Raw genomic sequence first — 18,782 nt, forward strand, 5'->3', positions numbered from 1 at the left:
ATTGGTCCTCCACACACATATTATGATAGAGTTTAAATAATATTAAAAACAAAAAGAACATGAAATGCCTTAATGAGTTTAGAAATGGATATTACAGGAATCTTACTGTATTAGTGCGTATTAGGCAAGTATTAGTGGCTACATTGGATTAGCACATGGTAGTACTCACACTGGCTGTAGGTTATTTGGCATAACATTTGCAAGGAGTCTAAAAACCAGCTATTGCAGGATAATGAGGCTACAGATTCAAGACATGATAACAGCAACACAATGGAAAACACCACAGTCACAGATACTGAAACACAGGTTTCTGAAGGGGACTTGAAGAAGTGGCGATGGTCTAACAAGACCATTTTTGCAAGAAAGTTTTTGAAAGCCATAGGACAATTATAAAAAAACCCCACTAAAGTTAAAGAAATAGTATACTTGCATAACACTTGTACTACACAATACTTATTACAATTTTTCATGACTAATTTTACTGTTGAAGAGATACAATGATATAAGTCCCAAACTTAATTTTGAATTTTTTTGAATATATAAATATATTTTCTTCTTCTTTTGAGCCGTCTTGTGTCTTGATCAGTTCTCGATCAGCTGTAGCTGAAGCAGCCAACAAGTTCTCAACTGGGTTTCATTCAGGTGAACAAGGGGGTCAGGCCATTATTCTGTCACTTCGGAAGCATTTTCAGGCGAGCCAAACAGTGGAGCACATACATGAAGAAAGTATCTTCCGGAAATTGGCAGTAGTTTTGGGAGGTCATTTTCAGTCTGCAGCCCAAAAAGTTCCAACCAGCTCATCATTAACGATAGCAGCCCACAGCTTTACGACACACACACTGACGGGAACCGGTGCTCTGTGTCCCATTAGTGAGTCGAGCACAGCTGATGTGGTTTGGAACATGAAACATGCTTGTAAAAATATGATCAGAATATTCACTTGCCTAATAATTGTGCATGCAGTGTATATTTGTCATCTAAGGATATTGCAGTAGTATATTATTCTGAATTCAGCCTTACTTTTCTCATTAAAAACCAGCAGAAACCAGTGCTTTTGAAATTCACTTTTCATTACATACAAATTATTTTTTTTAAAGTGATTTCCTCTGAAAGGCAAATCTCTAACCTAACTTAATCGAAGGTCAAATTAATTCCATATACCAGTGTTTTTTTTACTTAAATGGCAAATATGTAAAAACCACTGCGAACAGGTGATACTTAAAAAAAGCATTTAATTTTTATAGATGACAAACATGCTGCACAAAGCTCGGTGTAAATAAAGGAAGAAGCAGTTAACTTTTGAGGAAGCTATGAATGACAGAAGAGCACATACATTGACAAAGGCTCAGAAGTGGTTACATCTACAGATTAAAGTCAAAGTTTATGACAGATTCACAATTCCTGGTTTTATTCAGTGCAGCAGTTCTGAGTCACATTATGGCTCTTGCTTACAAAGGCAGATACCAGAAAAATCTAGGCTGAGGCATTTTTCGGTTAATAATGATCACATTCTTGAATCAACACTCACAGTCACAGATGTATCAGTGTAATGTATCTATTGTGGGACTGATGCTTCAGTTGAACAGCAAACAATCATGTCAAAATCTGCTGCAGGTTCAAGAGAAAGCTTCCTTTAAGAAGTACTTTAAATCTAAAGCAACTGAACTGAATTAAGCCCTTAAACATATTTAACATTCACATCAATAACTGAAGAAGCTGCACTCAACTCAAAAGAGTTCAACATATCATTAAAATCAATATAATATTGTTCATAAAACAAAACAACTGGCCGTTGGTTTCTGCACAGCAAACGCATGTAAGAGCACTTTGGACGGAATCAGTGGTTGCACTTTTCACAAATCAACATGCTACACAATCGAGCCGCAGTCTCACATTACATTTCAAAAGTTATCCTGAGCTTCAGAAAACAAAAAAACAGTTTAACATTGCAAATCACAAAAAAAATTGAATGTCTCAAGCTATGAAAACTATTGGGGGGAAAAGTCCACGTCAAACGTTTAAATAATCAAACACAAGCAAAACAATATGCAGCTCTGCTATATTCAGTCAGATATGCAGCATTTCAGCACAAGAGGATTCAAATGAAAAAGCTATCGTTTCAAGCATGAAAGCAATACTCTCGCACACGTATCTTCCAGCACGCTTATACTCCTGTGTGGGAATGCACGTTCTTCAGTCTTCAGATGGAGACGGTTTATCTGGAGTTGTAGTCTGGTGAATACAAGCGCAATCTTGGGCTTGCCTTCGTGTCTGAAGACATGCTGTTGTTGAAGGGGCTTCCAGTCAGCTTCGCTACACCTGCAGAAACAGCAGCATTTACAAATGACTGCAGAAGTATTTCTAAACAGCAGAAGAAATAATAATAATAATGCAAGCATGTTGTCAGATCTATCTGTGTGTAGCACCTGCCACTCTGCACACACTTCAGAGGAAGTGCATCTGAAATTAGTTCTTTTTCCCAAAGGTAACAGTTTGAGCAGCACATTTCTCAATTCAGTGACAGAAAACCCGCAGACGGGTGTAAGTACAGTACAGTGCTGTGAAGAGCACATCTGCACACAAATAAACAGGCTGTTTCTGGTGATCTACCTTTAAGACTTCTAAGGATCATAGAGGGTGGACAAAAGGTGACTAATTTACTCATTTCGTTTTTGCTGCAATTAATAATATATGATACGACAGCTTTAACGCAATAAACATCCATTAGCTTCCTTTGATGCACAAAGAACTGTATTATCCATCCAAAAATAAAAGATCAGTTGTTAATTGCGTTGCATTTATTCCGGTTATATCTGATTTCGTTCTTGCAGGAGCATGTACCTGCAGGAGGAGGAGTCTTCTGGATGAACGCAGGATGATTGACAGGATCTCTCGGGGAAAACAGTGCATGGCACACTACAAAAACAGACAGCAAGTTAAGATATATGATGATGATAAAATGTAGGAACAATCACTGTCCGGAAACCAGTTATCCATGATACTGAAAAGTGTTGGGCAGGATGTGGACATGTTTACCGATGATGACAACAGCAGTGGCAGCCAAAAGAGCGAATAAAGTGAAGAACATCACTTGATAGGAGTCGATGAACTGCTGAAGAATATTGGGCCCGTCTGCTCCATCTACTGTATGTGCTGAAAGAAAAGTGAAGCAGCATAGGTCAGTATTTATGAGCTATATATATTCCCTCTTTCTGGCCTCTTCAGTTTTAGTGGGTGTCTCCCTTAAGGCTTGTCAGTAAACGACCACTGTTATGATCGGCTGCATGGGAAAAAGATTCAATGCCCCACACTACTGCATGTGAGTGTTTTGAAAACATTATCCCTAATAAAACTGTCATTTACAGACAAATCATTATAAAATTGTTTACTTTTTTGTGGTTTGCAATGCAACTGCTGTCAGATACAGAAGTTAAGTTCCTTTGCAAACTGTGCAATACATTATGCCTCAATAGCAAAACAATCTGCAGTGAAATGCTCTAAAGAACACACAATCTTCCAACATGATCAGGGGCGCCATTCAAAATAAACCATCCCACTTGTTCCTGATGCTGAGATCCTTTTGAAGGATCCTTTTTAACCATCAAAAATGTCTCTTACTATGCTGTCAGAGAGACATTGAGGAACAAACCTTGCACAGAAGAGCTGCTGGCTGCTAGATGCATGACAGACACTGGGATGTGCAGCACCTGAGCACTGGACGTGCTGCTCACAGACACCGACGCCGTCAGCGATCCCTGCGGCTTCACTACTCGAACGGTGTATCTGATGTAGCTGGGAAAGCTGGGAGAAACCTCCTTCTCCTCTATCACAATTGCAGGAGAACTGCTCTTCACCTAAAGATGAGAAACAGCCAATCACAGACACACATCTGGTGACTACAGTAACAGTAATCTCAGACACATCAACAAAACAACTGTCAGACCATTTCACTTTTCAGTAGAGCCCGACCGACATGTTTTTTTGGGGGCCGATACCGATATTAGGGAGTAAAAAATGACCGATATCGATATATTGCCCGATATTCTTTGTGTATATTATAGTACAGTACCAGTCAAAAGTTTGGACACTTTCCCATTCGTGTGTCCAAACATTTGACTGGTACTATATATAGAATACAGTATATACATAAATTGAATATACATAAACACATTTTCTGCAATGATCACTCAAATTTGGTGATCAAACACTTACAGTATAATGTGACGTGACAAAGATATGTAATGGAGGCAGGGCATTTACAATAATTAAATTGTAATTATTAACAATAAACTTTATCCAAAATGAGTCTGACATCAGTGCACTTAACAGTAAAGTTGAAGTTTATTTAACTTTATTTCAATTCAATTCAACTCAGTGTTAATTTTGTCAACGAAGATGATGACGAAAAATATTTGTTAACAAACATTTTTTCTGTGACTAAGACAAGACGTTGACGAGCTAAAACTAATATCTGATGATAAAACCTATGACGTAATTTATGCCGCGTCTTCGTTAACAAGACGAGACGGACTATAATGTTATTTGAGGACTAGATTCAAAATACATGCTATAGGCTACTGTCTTGTCCTTCTAAATGTGCGTCCCTGTCATTGGATTGCAGTCGGATGAGGGGCGTTTGCATATCTAGTCTCAGTACGGCAGCCGCAGTGGATGGATAGGCTACCAAAATGCGAACTAGCGATCTGAAACTATGGCATCAGCACCCGAAGGGGTAGGGATAAGGTGACCAGACGTCCCATTTTTCCCAGGAGTCACAATTCGTTATTGATTAACCTAAAGTTAGTGAAGGCGGGATAGGCGGAATCACGCTCATAGAAGTGCTCTCTCTCGCGCACGCTCCACTTCTTCAGTTCTCATATACAGCACACGATCAGTTCTCAGTGCTCAAATACACACACAGCAGTCCAAATGTCTATCGTGTAGACTAGAGTATCTCAGGTAAATACAGTTGGTTATGGATTAAGTGAACGTAAACAGGTGGGTGAAAACTAAACGTTTTCCTCTTTTGTTTTTTAACCGCCATCTCTATCTTTCTGTCGTCGCTCGGCTAATGTCCGTCCTGTGCACTGAATGCTCTCTCCTCCACATCATGAGTAGACACGCCCCTTAGTGCTGATTGGCTACAAGTTTGTTTTGGTACTCGGCCCGACTAATAGTAGCTGGTAGACTAATAGTAGCTGGTTTGGCTACTTTTTTTCTAAAGCGTTTTTGAAAAATCACATACCCCACCTTTAAGTACCTATCCGTGTCATTAATGTTAACCAACAAAAGATGATAAATAAATGTTAAGTAAACCTACTGTATCTGAAAAATGAGTTTAATTTGTATGTCTTTCTTATTTGTCTTATTCTGCTTCTTTTTCAAAAATTATAAATTATATATATTATATATGAACAACTATAATTTTTATAAGTTGCTCCCTTTTCACTACTGTTAAAGGGATAGTTCACCCAAAAATGAAAATTGTCATCATTTATTCAAGTTTTTCCAAATTCAATACTTGATTTAAATTTCTCATAAGCTTAATAGATTTGGTCTAAAGAGAGAAGAATTAATGACTACTTTTGTTTGAAGACTACATATAAAATAGCTACCAAAATAAATGTTGGTAACTGCAGTTTGACTAAAAGTAATGACTAAAAGTTGACAAAAATGCAATGGCTTTTCGTCGACTAAAACTATGAAAGACTCAAATGACTATTAAGACTATTAAGCATTTTCGCCTCAAGATAAAGACTAAGACTAAATCAAAAATGCCTGTCAAAATTAACACTGATTCAACTTTATACCGTTGAAGTTTATTTCACTTTGGAACATTCATTCACGGATTTGCGCAACTGTCTTCACACACAGACAACACTTACTAGAGAAGTGTGAAGTGTGACATAATATACCTCTGTAAATAAATACAATTTAAATTCACGTCTCGCGCACTTTAATGCCCTTTGAATGTAACGTGTACGTTCCCTTGGAACTGGAATAATGGCGGAATTTCATGTGAAGTCCACTTCGCAGGGCACTTACGGTCGAATAAGACAACGCGTGAATGCTGCCCGAACAAGAGACCTCCTTACTGAAGTGAAAGTTTTGGTTGGTGTCATTATCTGACGAACGCGGCGGCGGATCTCCACCAAATTCGGGGGATCCCTTCAGCTCGAGGAGCCCTCTCGACGCCACACTCCGCGCGTCGGTAGCCCCCCGGGATCGCCAGATCGGTCTGCGCCCGACCGCGAATTTAACCACCCGTAACTCCCGGACCACGGGGGCTATCGACGCGGTGGTGGTCTCATTCAAAAGGGGGCCTCAAGACGTACACTCGATTCGGCGTTCCTCGAGCTGATCCCCCAAATTTGGTGCAGATCCACCGTGCAGTTACGGAGATATGGCTGTTCAAAGTTTCAATGGTATTCCATACACTTAAGCTTTAAAGCATTTCATCCATGTCGCCAGTAGCAAACAATGGAGCACGCTCTGCTGGACAAACCATGTAATTACTCCATTTACAAGCATTTTATCTGCGTTTTATGTTCTGTAAAAAAAAGTTTCATATCAGCGGCATATTCGCCGATACCGATATATCTGCGACAGGCTCATATCGGCCTTCAAAATCGGCAAAACGATATATCGGTTGGGGTCTACTTTTCAGACACCAAGAGACAAGGATGCAAACATACGTCCAGCTGCTGAAGAGCGCCTGTCGTGCCGTAGATGGTCAGCTCAGCAGACGGGTGCTGATTGCTCAGGACGATGTCCGTCTGATCGGCGTAGATCCCTGGACTGACAGGCAGCTGGACGCTGAGCTGCTCTCCGCTGAAGAGAGATCCCTGCACGCCGGCCCTCACCTCCACCTCCGTCATAGACAGACTCAACACCTTCACCTGCTGGTCGCTCATGGGCTTGAAGCTAAGCGCGCAGCTGTAGAAGCCTGACACACAGAGGAGATACAGATCACAGGGTTAAACCTGTCATTGAGAAGTCAGGCTGAAGTCCAAGGTTCATGTGAGAGACCTGTGCTGGCGTCGAATGCTGTGTGAGTGTGGTAGACGTCATGAGGAGAGAAATCCACAGCGCTGCTGGTGAAGCGCAGCTGACAGCTGACCGAGGACTCTGGGTGGAGCAGAGCCATGCTGTCGGACTGAGACGACAAGCAGCTTCCTGTGGACAGAGAACACAATCATGAGTATTATAATGCTGTGTGGAAAAGTACTAAGATTAAAAAATGGAACAGTACCTGTGTATGAGGCTTTACATTTGCTTGTGTTCATTAAAATGCAGTCATAGTAAACAATTATTCGGCATTTGTGATTCTTAGGAATCGAACCCCTAGTGGGGCCCTTTGCAATCCATTTCATTTTTTTCCCCAAATTCTGTTTTCCTTTTTGTTCTGGATTTCATTTTAATTGTTAAAAACAGTCGTGTTATATGAGAAGCGTATGAATGCGTCTCTCTCTAATGCAATGCGTGGAGTGTTCTTTACCGATGAGGTTGCTTCCTGTGCTCCTGGTTGACATCAGGACTTTAGGGTCTCTGTCCTTCTTCACTGCGGGAATCACGACAGACGTCCGAGACGCACCTTCAATTAGAACCTAAACAAAGCACAGCATTGCAATATGATCACAGTACTGTTTATCTGCAGTTTCATACTTTTGGACCAAATCATTTTCATGATTTTTCCTTCTAAATATCTGATTCAGAATATCTCCGAACTGAAGTCCACGTGATTAACCTCACCTCTCTGTAGGTGCGGAGTTGACCGGGAATCTCGTAGTACACAGTGACTGTGCCCTTGTCTCTGGCTACTGCAGCTCCAGTCCTGGGATCGATCTCCAGCAGAGCGCTGGACGACGAGCTCCACACACCTGATGCACCTGCACATGAACAATGACTTGAATACTCACAGAAAGTAAACGCTTACTTTGGGCTGTCAATATTTGTACGTGTACGTGACACGTACGTCTCTTACCCTCCTGATTAACAAACTGTGCAGAAAAGCACACAACGTCTCCCACGACCAGCCGCTGGGCTTCAGCCGGATGAATGGCATGCTGGACCGGCAGAGCAAGGAAATCAGCGAGTCCGGCCTGCTCCGAGTCCCAGACCCCCAGCAGAGTCAGACCCACATTCACCGTCCGCACCGTCAGCGTGCCGTTACTCGAACCCTTACCGACCTGCACCAAATCATCCCTGCACACATAACACAGATCTTTAAACCATATGCACTGATTTTTTATTTAGTCTGCAATTACCACCTTTAACATTAAATTATGTTCCTGACGCCTGAATATTTGTAAAAAAACATTCATTCTTTTTTGATTTGCAACCATATTTGACTCTTCAGATGCTCCATTCCTCTGTGTGAGGAAGAATGAGGTCTGATTCTGTTAGTATTACATTAAGAATGTTACTGCAATACATGTGACGAAACCACTGAAGAAAAGTACAAATTCTTACTTCACATTAAAAATAAAGCTGATATGGAAGATAGCCAGGACTTTGTAAAACATTAGATTGAGTTACAGAGAGTCTCTTTCACAAGGGAAATAAAACATGGTGAAATACGTTGTATACATTATGACTTGTGCTTTTTTTGTCCCTGAAGTGGCAGAGCTTGAGAAGGAAGTTCTAAATAAACAAATATTCGTTGCTGCTAAGACTGTAACAAATGATTATTTTGATGATTGATTAATCAATTGATCCTTTTTTATGATTAATTGATTAATCTATCGATCTATCATTTTTATCTTTTTTTTTTTTTTTACATTGAATCAATGTATTATTTTCTGATTAGTCAATTAATCCTTACCAATAAAATTAGTTAACCTACCAATAATTAATTAATAACCGTAACTTCTGGCAAAGTCCAGAACATCGGGAAGTTTTATCAGAATGCACAGCATGTTAAATAAATTAGTCCAACTGAGGATGTTAAACAATTAACATGCTCCCTGGAAGTTTTGTTGATTATATTACGAGTGCTGTAGTTTGTCTTGGTGCTGGTTTGCAGTGTAGCCACTGTGTAAGTGTTGCAGTCAAAGACACTACACCACAAAGGCACAAAGACAGCTGTCATGTAGATGGGCTTTGCTTTACCTGTTGGTGGAGAAGCTGAGCATTGAGTTGTGGCTGTGTAAGGTTTCTCCTGTGCTGTCGTGGAAATGAACGCTGAAGGTCAGAACGGCTCCCAGCGGGATGGCGGACACAGCCTCTCTGTTAGACGTGTACATGACCGGACTAGTGCTCAGACGCAGGTATGAGATGGTCACCACCTTTCACAACAAACACACCAGCAGTTCACACGCTTAACTGCTGACACTGAATACAAACTACTCAAATATTCATTTACAGTTAAGAGCTATTATGAATTACAAATCATAATATAGATATGTAAGAGATAATCTACAGTCATTTATTTGCAAAATTCTATTATAAAACGGAGAGTTCCGGTCCTTGATTCTGATTGGCTGAGCCGCATTCAAAGCTGTAAATTACTCTACAAATATACACTTTTGTTCACTTCTGTGTGTTGCTCGGCAACCACTTTGTTACAACTACAACTGATTCTGAGGAACTACATTGTTTGGTGGAAGAATACTGTTTTTATTAATATCATTACACTTTATTTGCTCTGTTTTATTTTGTGAAACCTAACTACGTATATGGAATAACCGTTTTATAAAAGCAATAAGCCCCGCTTCGCGCCGTACCTAACAACGCCCCTTAGCTGTTATAAATTCACTGTAAACCACGGCTTCACGGGGCTTATTGCTTTATTGAATATGTAGGTATCACCCTGAAGTAACAACCCACTGCATGACTGCTAAATAAACACACACACAGACAAATATTTCACTGATGAGCTATGAGGAAGGAACTTATGAGATAATTAAACCGCAATTATACTATATTAATTTATGCATTATTTTTACTAATCTGCAATTCAAATGAAATATCCTCTATTTTGTTTTCTATTAAGTTTAAGTTCAGTAAAATGCACGTATAAATTGCTAAAATAATGGTCTGTTTAAAGACTGCAGTGCAGTTGCATATCATCACATCCTTATGTGTCGGAGTGCTACCTTCACAGCGACGATGATGGTTTGATTGACGCCGAATGTTTCCTGTGAGCTGATCTGTAGCGATGCAGTTCCTGTCAGAGATCCAGACGTCAGATGACCTTTATCATCCACCTGAACGAGAGCAGCTCTGTCCGGACAGTCCAGCACACGGTAGGACAGGGAGCCCAGTCCATCTCTACAGCACAGAGCACACAGTTTACAGTTAGAATGGGCACTGCTCAGCAACAAAGCTCTGATGTTACATACATTTCTGGGATTTTATCGATAACAATAATTAGACGATATTTTGCTGAGTGTGTTATTGTGCACACAATTAATCTTTTCCAATAAGTTTTATGGCCATTTTTACCTTTAAGCCATTTTTTCTAAAAGTGTGCACCATCTTTTGAGTCTAATTCTTGCATTTGGGCTGTTACCAAGCAAATGAAATCAGTATCAAGAAAATTGATCTTTGCAATGCAGAGGAAACACAGAAGCTGCATTAGAAGTGGCATTTAGATGCATTTACATACGGTTTAATTCAGCTCTGAGGGACATGGAATACTTTAACCTGCAGTTACAAATTCATAGCTAAATAATGTTTTGATATTTTAAACATAAAATTTTGAAATTATAAAAAAAATTAAAAGGTACCTTAAATGTGAAATTAAAACCGCCAGTAGGTGGCAGCAAGTCACAGTTAATAGTGAGTCATTGCGATTGAACCGAATCATTTAAACGGTTGATTCATTCAAGAACAAAATGTCGCTCAGAGGCGCAAAACTGCTGTGGCGGCTGTGTTTGAAATTCTTTTTTGTTGTCGAAATAGAGCAAAAACAGGCAATATGGTGTCTAAAACGTAAGTCTCTTAATTAACTTCTTCAATATCATTTGTAATCATGCTGACTTTTGGAGAAAAAAACGGCACTCTTCGTGTGATATTAACTATATGAAATGATATAAATATATACATTTTCTGCCCCATATCTTGAATTATGTGATCATTTTAAATGCATTTTAATAGACTGATTCATGCAGTGAAAGAACTCACTCTAAATGCGTATGCTCACTAATTTAACCTGTTAACTTACTAGACTTCATCACCTAATGTATGCATGCACTCTGTAGGTGTGTTTTGTTTGCTTTTCGTGATATACTCGATAATATCAAATCGCACATCGTTAAAACAACAATTACGATATTATTGCAGACTATACATCGCACACCCCTATACTGTTTCGATTTTTATAATGCATTGTCTTCTTATCTATCCACCAGTTCACATTTAAAGCTCTGTGTGTTTGCAGTGTAAATACATGGGTGGATTTTCGCATTTGTCTGAACTCTGATAAAAACATCAGTTTTATTGAAAATGCTCATTCATTCTCTGTCAGCAGGTGGAGCATTTGGTAGAAATATAACTGTTTCCCGGCGGTAATGGCAGAACACAGAGCAGCAGCACCGGACTTTGAACGTGCAGCGCTTATTTAATGGAATCATAGCCTTTTGAAGTTTAATCATCACATTTAGTCATATCACAATTCTGGTCTTTCCGTCCCCAAATTTAAGACCGCTTGAAATCAAAATTAAGACTTTATTGTACAATTTAAGACTTTTTAAGACCCCGCGGAAACCCTGAACAAGATTAAAAACATCAAATTATTTCCATATTTCTGCCACAAATTTACATGTTATTATGTACGGAAAGCACACGCTGTACTTCTCTCGCTCTCTCTCCCTTATAAACGCACACACACAAACGCGCACAGAAACGTGTTGCCAGCACTGCTATGATTTTATCGGTAAAATAGTTTTGCAAGTGAAATGCTACATGACATTTCTCACTAGCGAGGTAATAACGGCGCTGTTGTTGAAGCAGATAAACTTACAGTTTCGCTATTGAGACGCTGTTGCTCAACACACACAGACTCAGGTAATTCACATGTTTAATCTCCCTCTCTCATAACTGCATTAATAACTGCATTAGTCTAAAATGATGTTTTGGAATTAGCAACAGAGGCGTTTAGATGAGCTGCGTAAAAAATGAATCCTACACACAAGAGTGTTTTAAGGGCAAAAACCTGACGAACGTCTTGAAATATAACATCTGAACAATGTCTTGAGGTGTGGTAACCGTAGTATAATTGACTCCAGTCCATTGAATTTCTGTCACACTATGTTGTGTGTATTTGTAGGGCAGCACAGCTCACGTTCATGGCAAAGCAACATGGATATCTGATGTTGTTGAGTCTAACTGTAACCGTATGTGCTGATGTGAAGCAAAGGCTGCAGCTGAGTTACCTGTTGGTTTGGAGTTTGAGCAGGGAGTTTGGGGACATCAGGATCTCCTCAACGTGAACTTCTGGGTTCAACAGCTGCAGTTTCTCATAAACCTGAAATTCAATGCATGGCAGGGTCAGCCTTTACTCTTGGTTCAGCAAACGTTCTTCAAAATGCAGTGTTGCAATGGATAAAACATTCAATGCTTAATGAGGGGTTTGTTTTGTAAGCCAGTAACACAGAATACAGTGTTGCTCTGTGAATGACAGAATGAGGTTCAGTCCACCTGAATCTGTATCTCATCATGCAGCTCGAGGGCACTGTCCAGCATATGTCCAGCCAGGGGAACACTGGTCTTCACCACCACCCTCAGTCCTGTGCGGCCTTTACTCCTGCCAAACACACTCATGGCGAAGTTGTGCTCAGCGCTGAGCTGTACAGACACCTGCAGGAGAGATCACACACACACACTGCTTCATCTAAACCACAACACACCAAAGACTGCTTTTTTGTTTCATTTTCAATTTTTTATTAGTGCGGTCAATCGATTAAAAGTAATAAATAATCACATTTTTTTTGTAATGAACAGCATCTTAAAATAATATATTTATATTGTCATAATTTCATATTGAATCTCCAAATTAATGTAGAAACAACATAAAGACGGCATATTTTAAATATGTGTTTAATGGCATCTCTTTACTACTGTAAGTAGCCTATTATTAATGAAGGTCAGTATCATTGATACCAATACTGCTACTGACGTCTCTATTAAATGCATATTTTCCTACATTTTAGTCTTAATTATAGCCATTCAACATTAAAGTATAATTGAAAGCCTTTATTTTTAACATTTAACAGGCTTTGAAAAATATAACTACTTCTACGTGAACTTAAAACAATCTTCACATAAACTATAAATTGAATATAGATTCGTTTTTATTCAATCTACAAACGTTAGTCAACGAAGAGAAGTGAGTGATTTCTCTTTTTCGTTTGTTCTTTGATTTCGATCAATGACAGACTGCAGCAGTTTTCACTTTAAAAGCAGCGCTGTCTCTTTAAATCCTGACGCAAATCTGAAATACATCTCTTTACAATCATTTAAGATTTTTTTTTTTGTTTAAGTCAATTAAGACGGTTTATGAATTCACTCACCAAAAACGGGTATTTTTACATAATTTTGTGTGTTTTTGTTCGTGAAAGAGAACTCAATGCTCTACTGTCATGTTGTCTGAAGCGGCTTTCTGTGCACTTGCACGTATCGGAGGCCTGTGTTCACAGAGAGTGTTAACTTCTGTGTTAGCTTCTCTTTTGCATCTTATCATGCTTGAAAGTGTGTTCATGTAGTCTACTGTAACGCTTGCCAAAGGATGCCAGGAAAAAAAATGGATGCCGGGTTAATTGCGTTAACTGAAAACAATGAATCGCACAATTAACCCGTTAACTTTGACAGCACTCATTTTTATATAAGTAACCATAAGTAAATATGATTTTGAATGTTCCTTTCGTGTTCATTCAGCAAACAGCAGTAAGTGGTCAACAGGCTGTTAAATCTATCATCTGAACTTAAAAAAAAAAAAAATAGAGATGCCAGCCCTAACTGTGATAAAGTTAAAATCAACACAACTAATACTGAAAGCCCACTGTACCTCCGCATGGCGCGTGTGAACGTCCAGAACGTCTCTCTTAGTCACAGACCAGTGGAAGGTCAGTCCAGGAAGAGCGTTCCCGAAGGAGAACGGCGTCTGGCTGCTGGTCAGGCCCATCACATACACCGGCATCTACAGCCACAGACCAAACCTTCATTACAACCTCAAAATCCTCTGCAGGTAAAAGCTGAACTCATAATGTGTTTACCAGAGTGCCTGTCTTCATTCTGGTGATGGGAGCTCGGATTCTTATGGCCTTCAGCTGGACCACCTCAACATCCACTTGATCCTGCCAATGACAGCATTTAAAGTGCCCCTATTATGGATTTTTGAAAATTACCTTTCATGCAGTGTGTAACACAGCTCTATGTGAATGAAAGAAAGAAAAGAAAGAAAGAGTCGACTCTGAATCATTGAAATTAGTCATTTTTAAAACGAATCCCAAGCCGTTTCATGTTGATGTCAACATGAAACATTAACATATTGCCCCGCCCACTTGTTGGTTTTTTCGCGTTGGTCTGAATAAAAATGCAGATTCATTCTTTGAAAGTGAAAGTGAAAGTGACGTGACATGTGGCCAAGTATGGTGACCCATACTCGGAATTAGTGCTCTGCATTTATCCCATCCAAAGTGCACACACACAGCAGTGAACACACACACACCGTGAACACACACCCGGAGCAGTGGGCAGCCATTTATGCTGCTGCGCCCGGAGAGCAGTTGGGGTTTCGGTGCCTTGCTCAAGGGCCCCTCAGTTGTGGTATTAAAGGTGGAAGAGAGCGCTACATTCACTAGGGAGTACATTCACTCCCCCCCACCTACAATCCCTGCCGGTACGAGACTCGAACCCGCAACCTTGGGTTACGAGTCCGACGCTCTAACCATTAGGCCACGACTTCCCCTTAGTTTGCCACTAGATAGCGGTTTCCCCGGTAACGCTGTACACAAAGCAGCACTGAGCTCACAAACGCTGCTTTATCAGGCGTTACAGGCCAGATGAAATGGAAATTACCTTTCATGCAGTGTGTAACACAGCTCTATGTGAATGAAAGAAAGAAAAGAAAGAAAGAGTCGACTCTGAATCATTGAAATTAGTCATTTTTAAAACGAATCCCAAGCCGTTTCATGTTGATGTCAACATGAAACATTAACATATTGCCCCGCCCACTTGTTGGTTTTTTCGCGTTGGTCTGAATAAAAATGCAGATTCATTCTTTGAAAGTGAAAGTGAAAGTGACGTGACATGTGGCCAAGTATGGTGACCCATCCACTAGATAGCGGTTTCCCCGGTAACGCTGTACACAAAGCAGCACTGAGCTCACAAACGCTGCTTTATCAGGCGTTACAGGCCAGATGAAATGGAAATGAGACCGATTGGACCAATCACCGCAGATTAGCATCACGCAAAGGAGGGGTTTGGAAAAATGAATCGTTGAGCGAATCTTTGGGAGTCGTTGAGCAAGTAAGGTAAAAATAAATGCATATTATAAGACAATGAAAGTGTTTTTTGATCTTGCATGCATGTCAACCTGTTGTTGGGGACTCCCAAAACCAAAATATGAACCTTTCATTACCCATAATAGGGGCACTTTAACTCACTCACACAGATCAATGCGGCTTCATTCATTCATTCATCTGTCTGCAGAGCATCACCTTTGACACCACCACCAGTTTGCCAGTTTCTGTGTCGACCGCCTGCACCACGCCAGTCACGCTCATGTTGCCCACCGACAGGCCCTTGACATGCCCCAGACTGCTGACAGAGGCGATGCTCTCGTGGGACAGAGAGAAGAGGATGTTGGACTGGGGCTGTGGTCCTCCCTCTGACGTGATCTACAAATCAACAGGTGCAATCCTGAAGATGATCACTGATCACAGACATGGCATTTAAATGACAGACAAACCCCTAGTCCTGTTGAGCCAATTCAATGTGCTTAATGTTTCACCTTCAGTTGTTTGCATTGAAGACATATTTCCACATAGAAATGATAGAAAAGGCAATGGAAAAGAATACCTGACAGTACTACATGGAACCTAATAATCGGTTATTGGCCCAGTCCGAAAAAGTCTGATGTAACCACGTCAATCTGAATAAATTAGCCAAACCTAAATTTCATTCCAATTCCAATTTCATAATCCAAACGTTAAAAACCCGCGTGTTAACATCCTTGTCATGCTAGTTATCGTCTTGGAAGCAGACATCCACGTCGTAACCTGAGATGTTTGCCAGTAGTAGTCCAACTATTATTTCATCCATAATGTTGCGGTCCAAGTAAATTGATGGATTTGATGTTTAAAAAATTATTAAATCATAATCCTTGATTACTTTTTGCATTCATGAAAAAGTGTTTCAAATCATCAACCTGAATGATTTAATTCCGAACTACAAAACGCCGTCCATGTAAACAAAGCTAATTATATTTTGCCACAATCATGCAGTTATAGAGTGCAGCGTTTGCTCGTGTTTTGTGTGTCGATCTGCTCACTCACACCAGATCTGAGTGCATTAGACAAGAGGACAGAAGTACCCTGATTACTTACCTGCATCATTGCTCCGACTATCAAGGTGACTTTCCTGGGCAGCAGTCTGAAGGGAGGAAATACCTACAGATCAAAAAAAAATAATCTAATCTGAATTTTCAGTAGCAACTTATGTGTGTAGCTTCAAGAGAGCAACCATATATTTTCATTGTGTTTGATTTTCTTCATTTGCTTCATTTCTTCAGCTATTATTTGAATCACTTGACCCTTCACACATTTTTTTGTACATTACATTTGTTCATTAGTCATTTTTATTATGATTATTTATTACCGCTTCCTTTTCCAAACCCTCAGGCTGACAGAAGGTTTAGTATAAGTTTTGGGATTCTTCATGCTAGCAATATTAGATCCAGTGCTTTTACTAGATCCCGTCAAAACAGATCAGTCTTTTGTCTGGTACTCAAATCCCAGTCAGCAGAGTTTTGTCTGACACCCAGAACCAGTCAACAGCAAATGCCAAACCTGACCCGACTGCTGACTGGGTTATGAATACCAGATAAAAAGCATTTCTTCTCTCAGGATCTGGTTAAGGGACTGGATCTTATATTCCTAGTGTAAAGAATCGGTTCCCTAAATTATATTACAAAAAACATATTTTTTTTAAATATATAGTATACTTATAAACAATATATGCACATTAAGCGTGGAGCAAACCCTTCATAAAGCTGTAAATGATGGCACAGAAGCGGCTTACTTCAATCTGCTGGGGCGCAGAGTTGATTTTCCTGCCATTTTTGTCTATGACGACAGCAGACACACTAGTTTGTCCGATCACCAGACCTTTGACCAGAAATGTGGCTGTATCTTCTTCTGAAGAATCAGGCAGAGCCCTGACAAACAGCAGAGGTTGATTAGCTCTCTCAGATGCCGGAACACAAAGCTCAGGAGATCTAAGACACGGTTACTCACTGCAGGGATATAATGGAGGACGCTGCCCTCAGCTTCAGGTTCATGACAGAGAAATATCTGGAAAGGAAAGGCTTCTTGTTGCCATCCAAAACCCGAACATATGCTTTGACTGACTTGCCGATCTCCACCTGAAATTAATGTGTCGTCTGAATTTTATTTCTGATTTCAAAATCATTTTATAAACAATTATAAAATGCACATGCATGGAATTTCGAAACGGATTTGTTTCCGTTTATTTATTTTAATATATTTTAACATATGAATGATTCAAGGTCTTTTTTTTTTTTTTTTGATCGGATGTCACCAACCTTGTCGACCACACGCACATAAACCTCCAGAATATCAGAGATGTGAACCGTAGCCGTAGCAGGAGAAGGGAAGTTCAGGCAAAGGTCATGAACCATCACCTGCAAGACCCCCGCCTGAGCCGGGACCACCTGAGTCACAACCAAATGAGATTACATTCAAATTAAACCACAGAAGAAACAAGTTAACAACAACTAATACTGTGTAGTCAGCTGTAAGGCTCAACACAAGTCCACTAAAGTCATTGACATTTTTTTGCAGTCATTTTAATACACAAATATCACAGACAGCAATCACCAGCCTTAACAACGATTGGAAATACTAGAAAATATGACTCATGTCTGGATTTTTGAAATATTTTGTTGAAGTAATGGTCCAGGTTCAACATAAGTTAAGCTTTATTGATACATTTCATGGCATAATGGCCATTCCAAAGAAAATTCTTCAATTTATTTCTCAGTACAAAAAATAAATAAATAAATAAAAATAGTGTAACATACACGAGTCCGTGTAAAGTTCAATTTTCTGTCATAAAGGAATAAAGAATCCTATACTTTACATAATATACTTAAGTGTGAACTAAATGTAATGTTTTTGGACACCTAAAATTGAAATGAAAATTTACTATAGTTTAAATTTATATTAAAGGGGTGGTTCACTGGGTTTTTTCTAGGTTTGATTGTGTTTATGGGGTGCAGTCTAACATGTGTTAATGCTTTGTTTTTTTTAAAAACGCATTATTTTTCACATAATTTACCTTTATTTCACACCGCTCTGTCCCTTCTCTGAGAAACACGCTGATCATTTCCTTCTTTTATGAAGCCCCTCCCTCAGAAATAGGCCATGGGCTCTGATTGGTTAGCTAGCCCAGTGTGTTGTGATTGGCTAAACCGCCTCTAGTGCATGTCTAAACGCCCCGCCCCTCACCTCGGCGGCATGTGCTCCGGTTGTATTGTAAACAACTGCATGTTAATATCGCTTATCAGTTTGAGCCCGATTGAGAAGCAGAGGATAATA

The 18,782-nt window shown here is 39.7% G+C and overlaps 1 protein-coding gene across 1 annotated transcript in view; it reads right to left on the reverse strand.

Annotated features, from left to right (window-relative positions):
- Positions 1 to 1,225: 1,225 nt before the first annotated feature.
- nup210 (nucleoporin 210) overlaps positions 1,226 to 18,782 on the reverse strand; it is a 46,063-nt gene continuing 28,506 nt past the window's right edge. Inside the window, exons 21-40 of the mRNA XM_016481263.1 lie at positions 17,768 to 17,896; positions 17,460 to 17,587; positions 17,245 to 17,380; positions 16,551 to 16,613; positions 15,663 to 15,842; positions 14,217 to 14,297; positions 14,009 to 14,140; positions 12,643 to 12,801; positions 12,378 to 12,469; positions 10,098 to 10,272; positions 9,112 to 9,287; positions 7,985 to 8,205; positions 7,753 to 7,889; positions 7,499 to 7,607; positions 7,030 to 7,176; positions 6,696 to 6,946; positions 3,650 to 3,854; positions 3,037 to 3,153; positions 2,842 to 2,916; positions 1,226 to 2,319 (exon numbers count right to left, since the gene is read on the reverse strand). Of these exons, the coding sequence (XP_016336749.1) occupies positions 2,216 to 2,319; positions 2,842 to 2,916; positions 3,037 to 3,153; positions 3,650 to 3,854; positions 6,696 to 6,946; positions 7,030 to 7,176; positions 7,499 to 7,607; positions 7,753 to 7,889; positions 7,985 to 8,205; positions 9,112 to 9,287; positions 10,098 to 10,272; positions 12,378 to 12,469; positions 12,643 to 12,801; positions 14,009 to 14,140; positions 14,217 to 14,297; positions 15,663 to 15,842; positions 16,551 to 16,613; positions 17,245 to 17,380; positions 17,460 to 17,587; positions 17,768 to 17,896 (2,817 nt within the window). The 3' untranslated portion in view covers positions 1,226 to 2,215. The remainder of the gene's footprint in view (positions 2,320 to 2,841; positions 2,917 to 3,036; positions 3,154 to 3,649; positions 3,855 to 6,695; positions 6,947 to 7,029; positions 7,177 to 7,498; positions 7,608 to 7,752; positions 7,890 to 7,984; positions 8,206 to 9,111; positions 9,288 to 10,097; positions 10,273 to 12,377; positions 12,470 to 12,642; positions 12,802 to 14,008; positions 14,141 to 14,216; positions 14,298 to 15,662; positions 15,843 to 16,550; positions 16,614 to 17,244; positions 17,381 to 17,459; positions 17,588 to 17,767; positions 17,897 to 18,782) is intronic.

Source organism: Sinocyclocheilus anshuiensis, unplaced genomic scaffold, assembly GCF_001515605.1.
Source record: "Sinocyclocheilus anshuiensis isolate Anshui unplaced genomic scaffold, SAMN03320099.WGS_v1.1 scaffold429, whole genome shotgun sequence".
Taxonomy (NCBI): Eukaryota; Metazoa; Chordata; class Actinopteri; order Cypriniformes; family Cyprinidae; genus Sinocyclocheilus; species Sinocyclocheilus anshuiensis.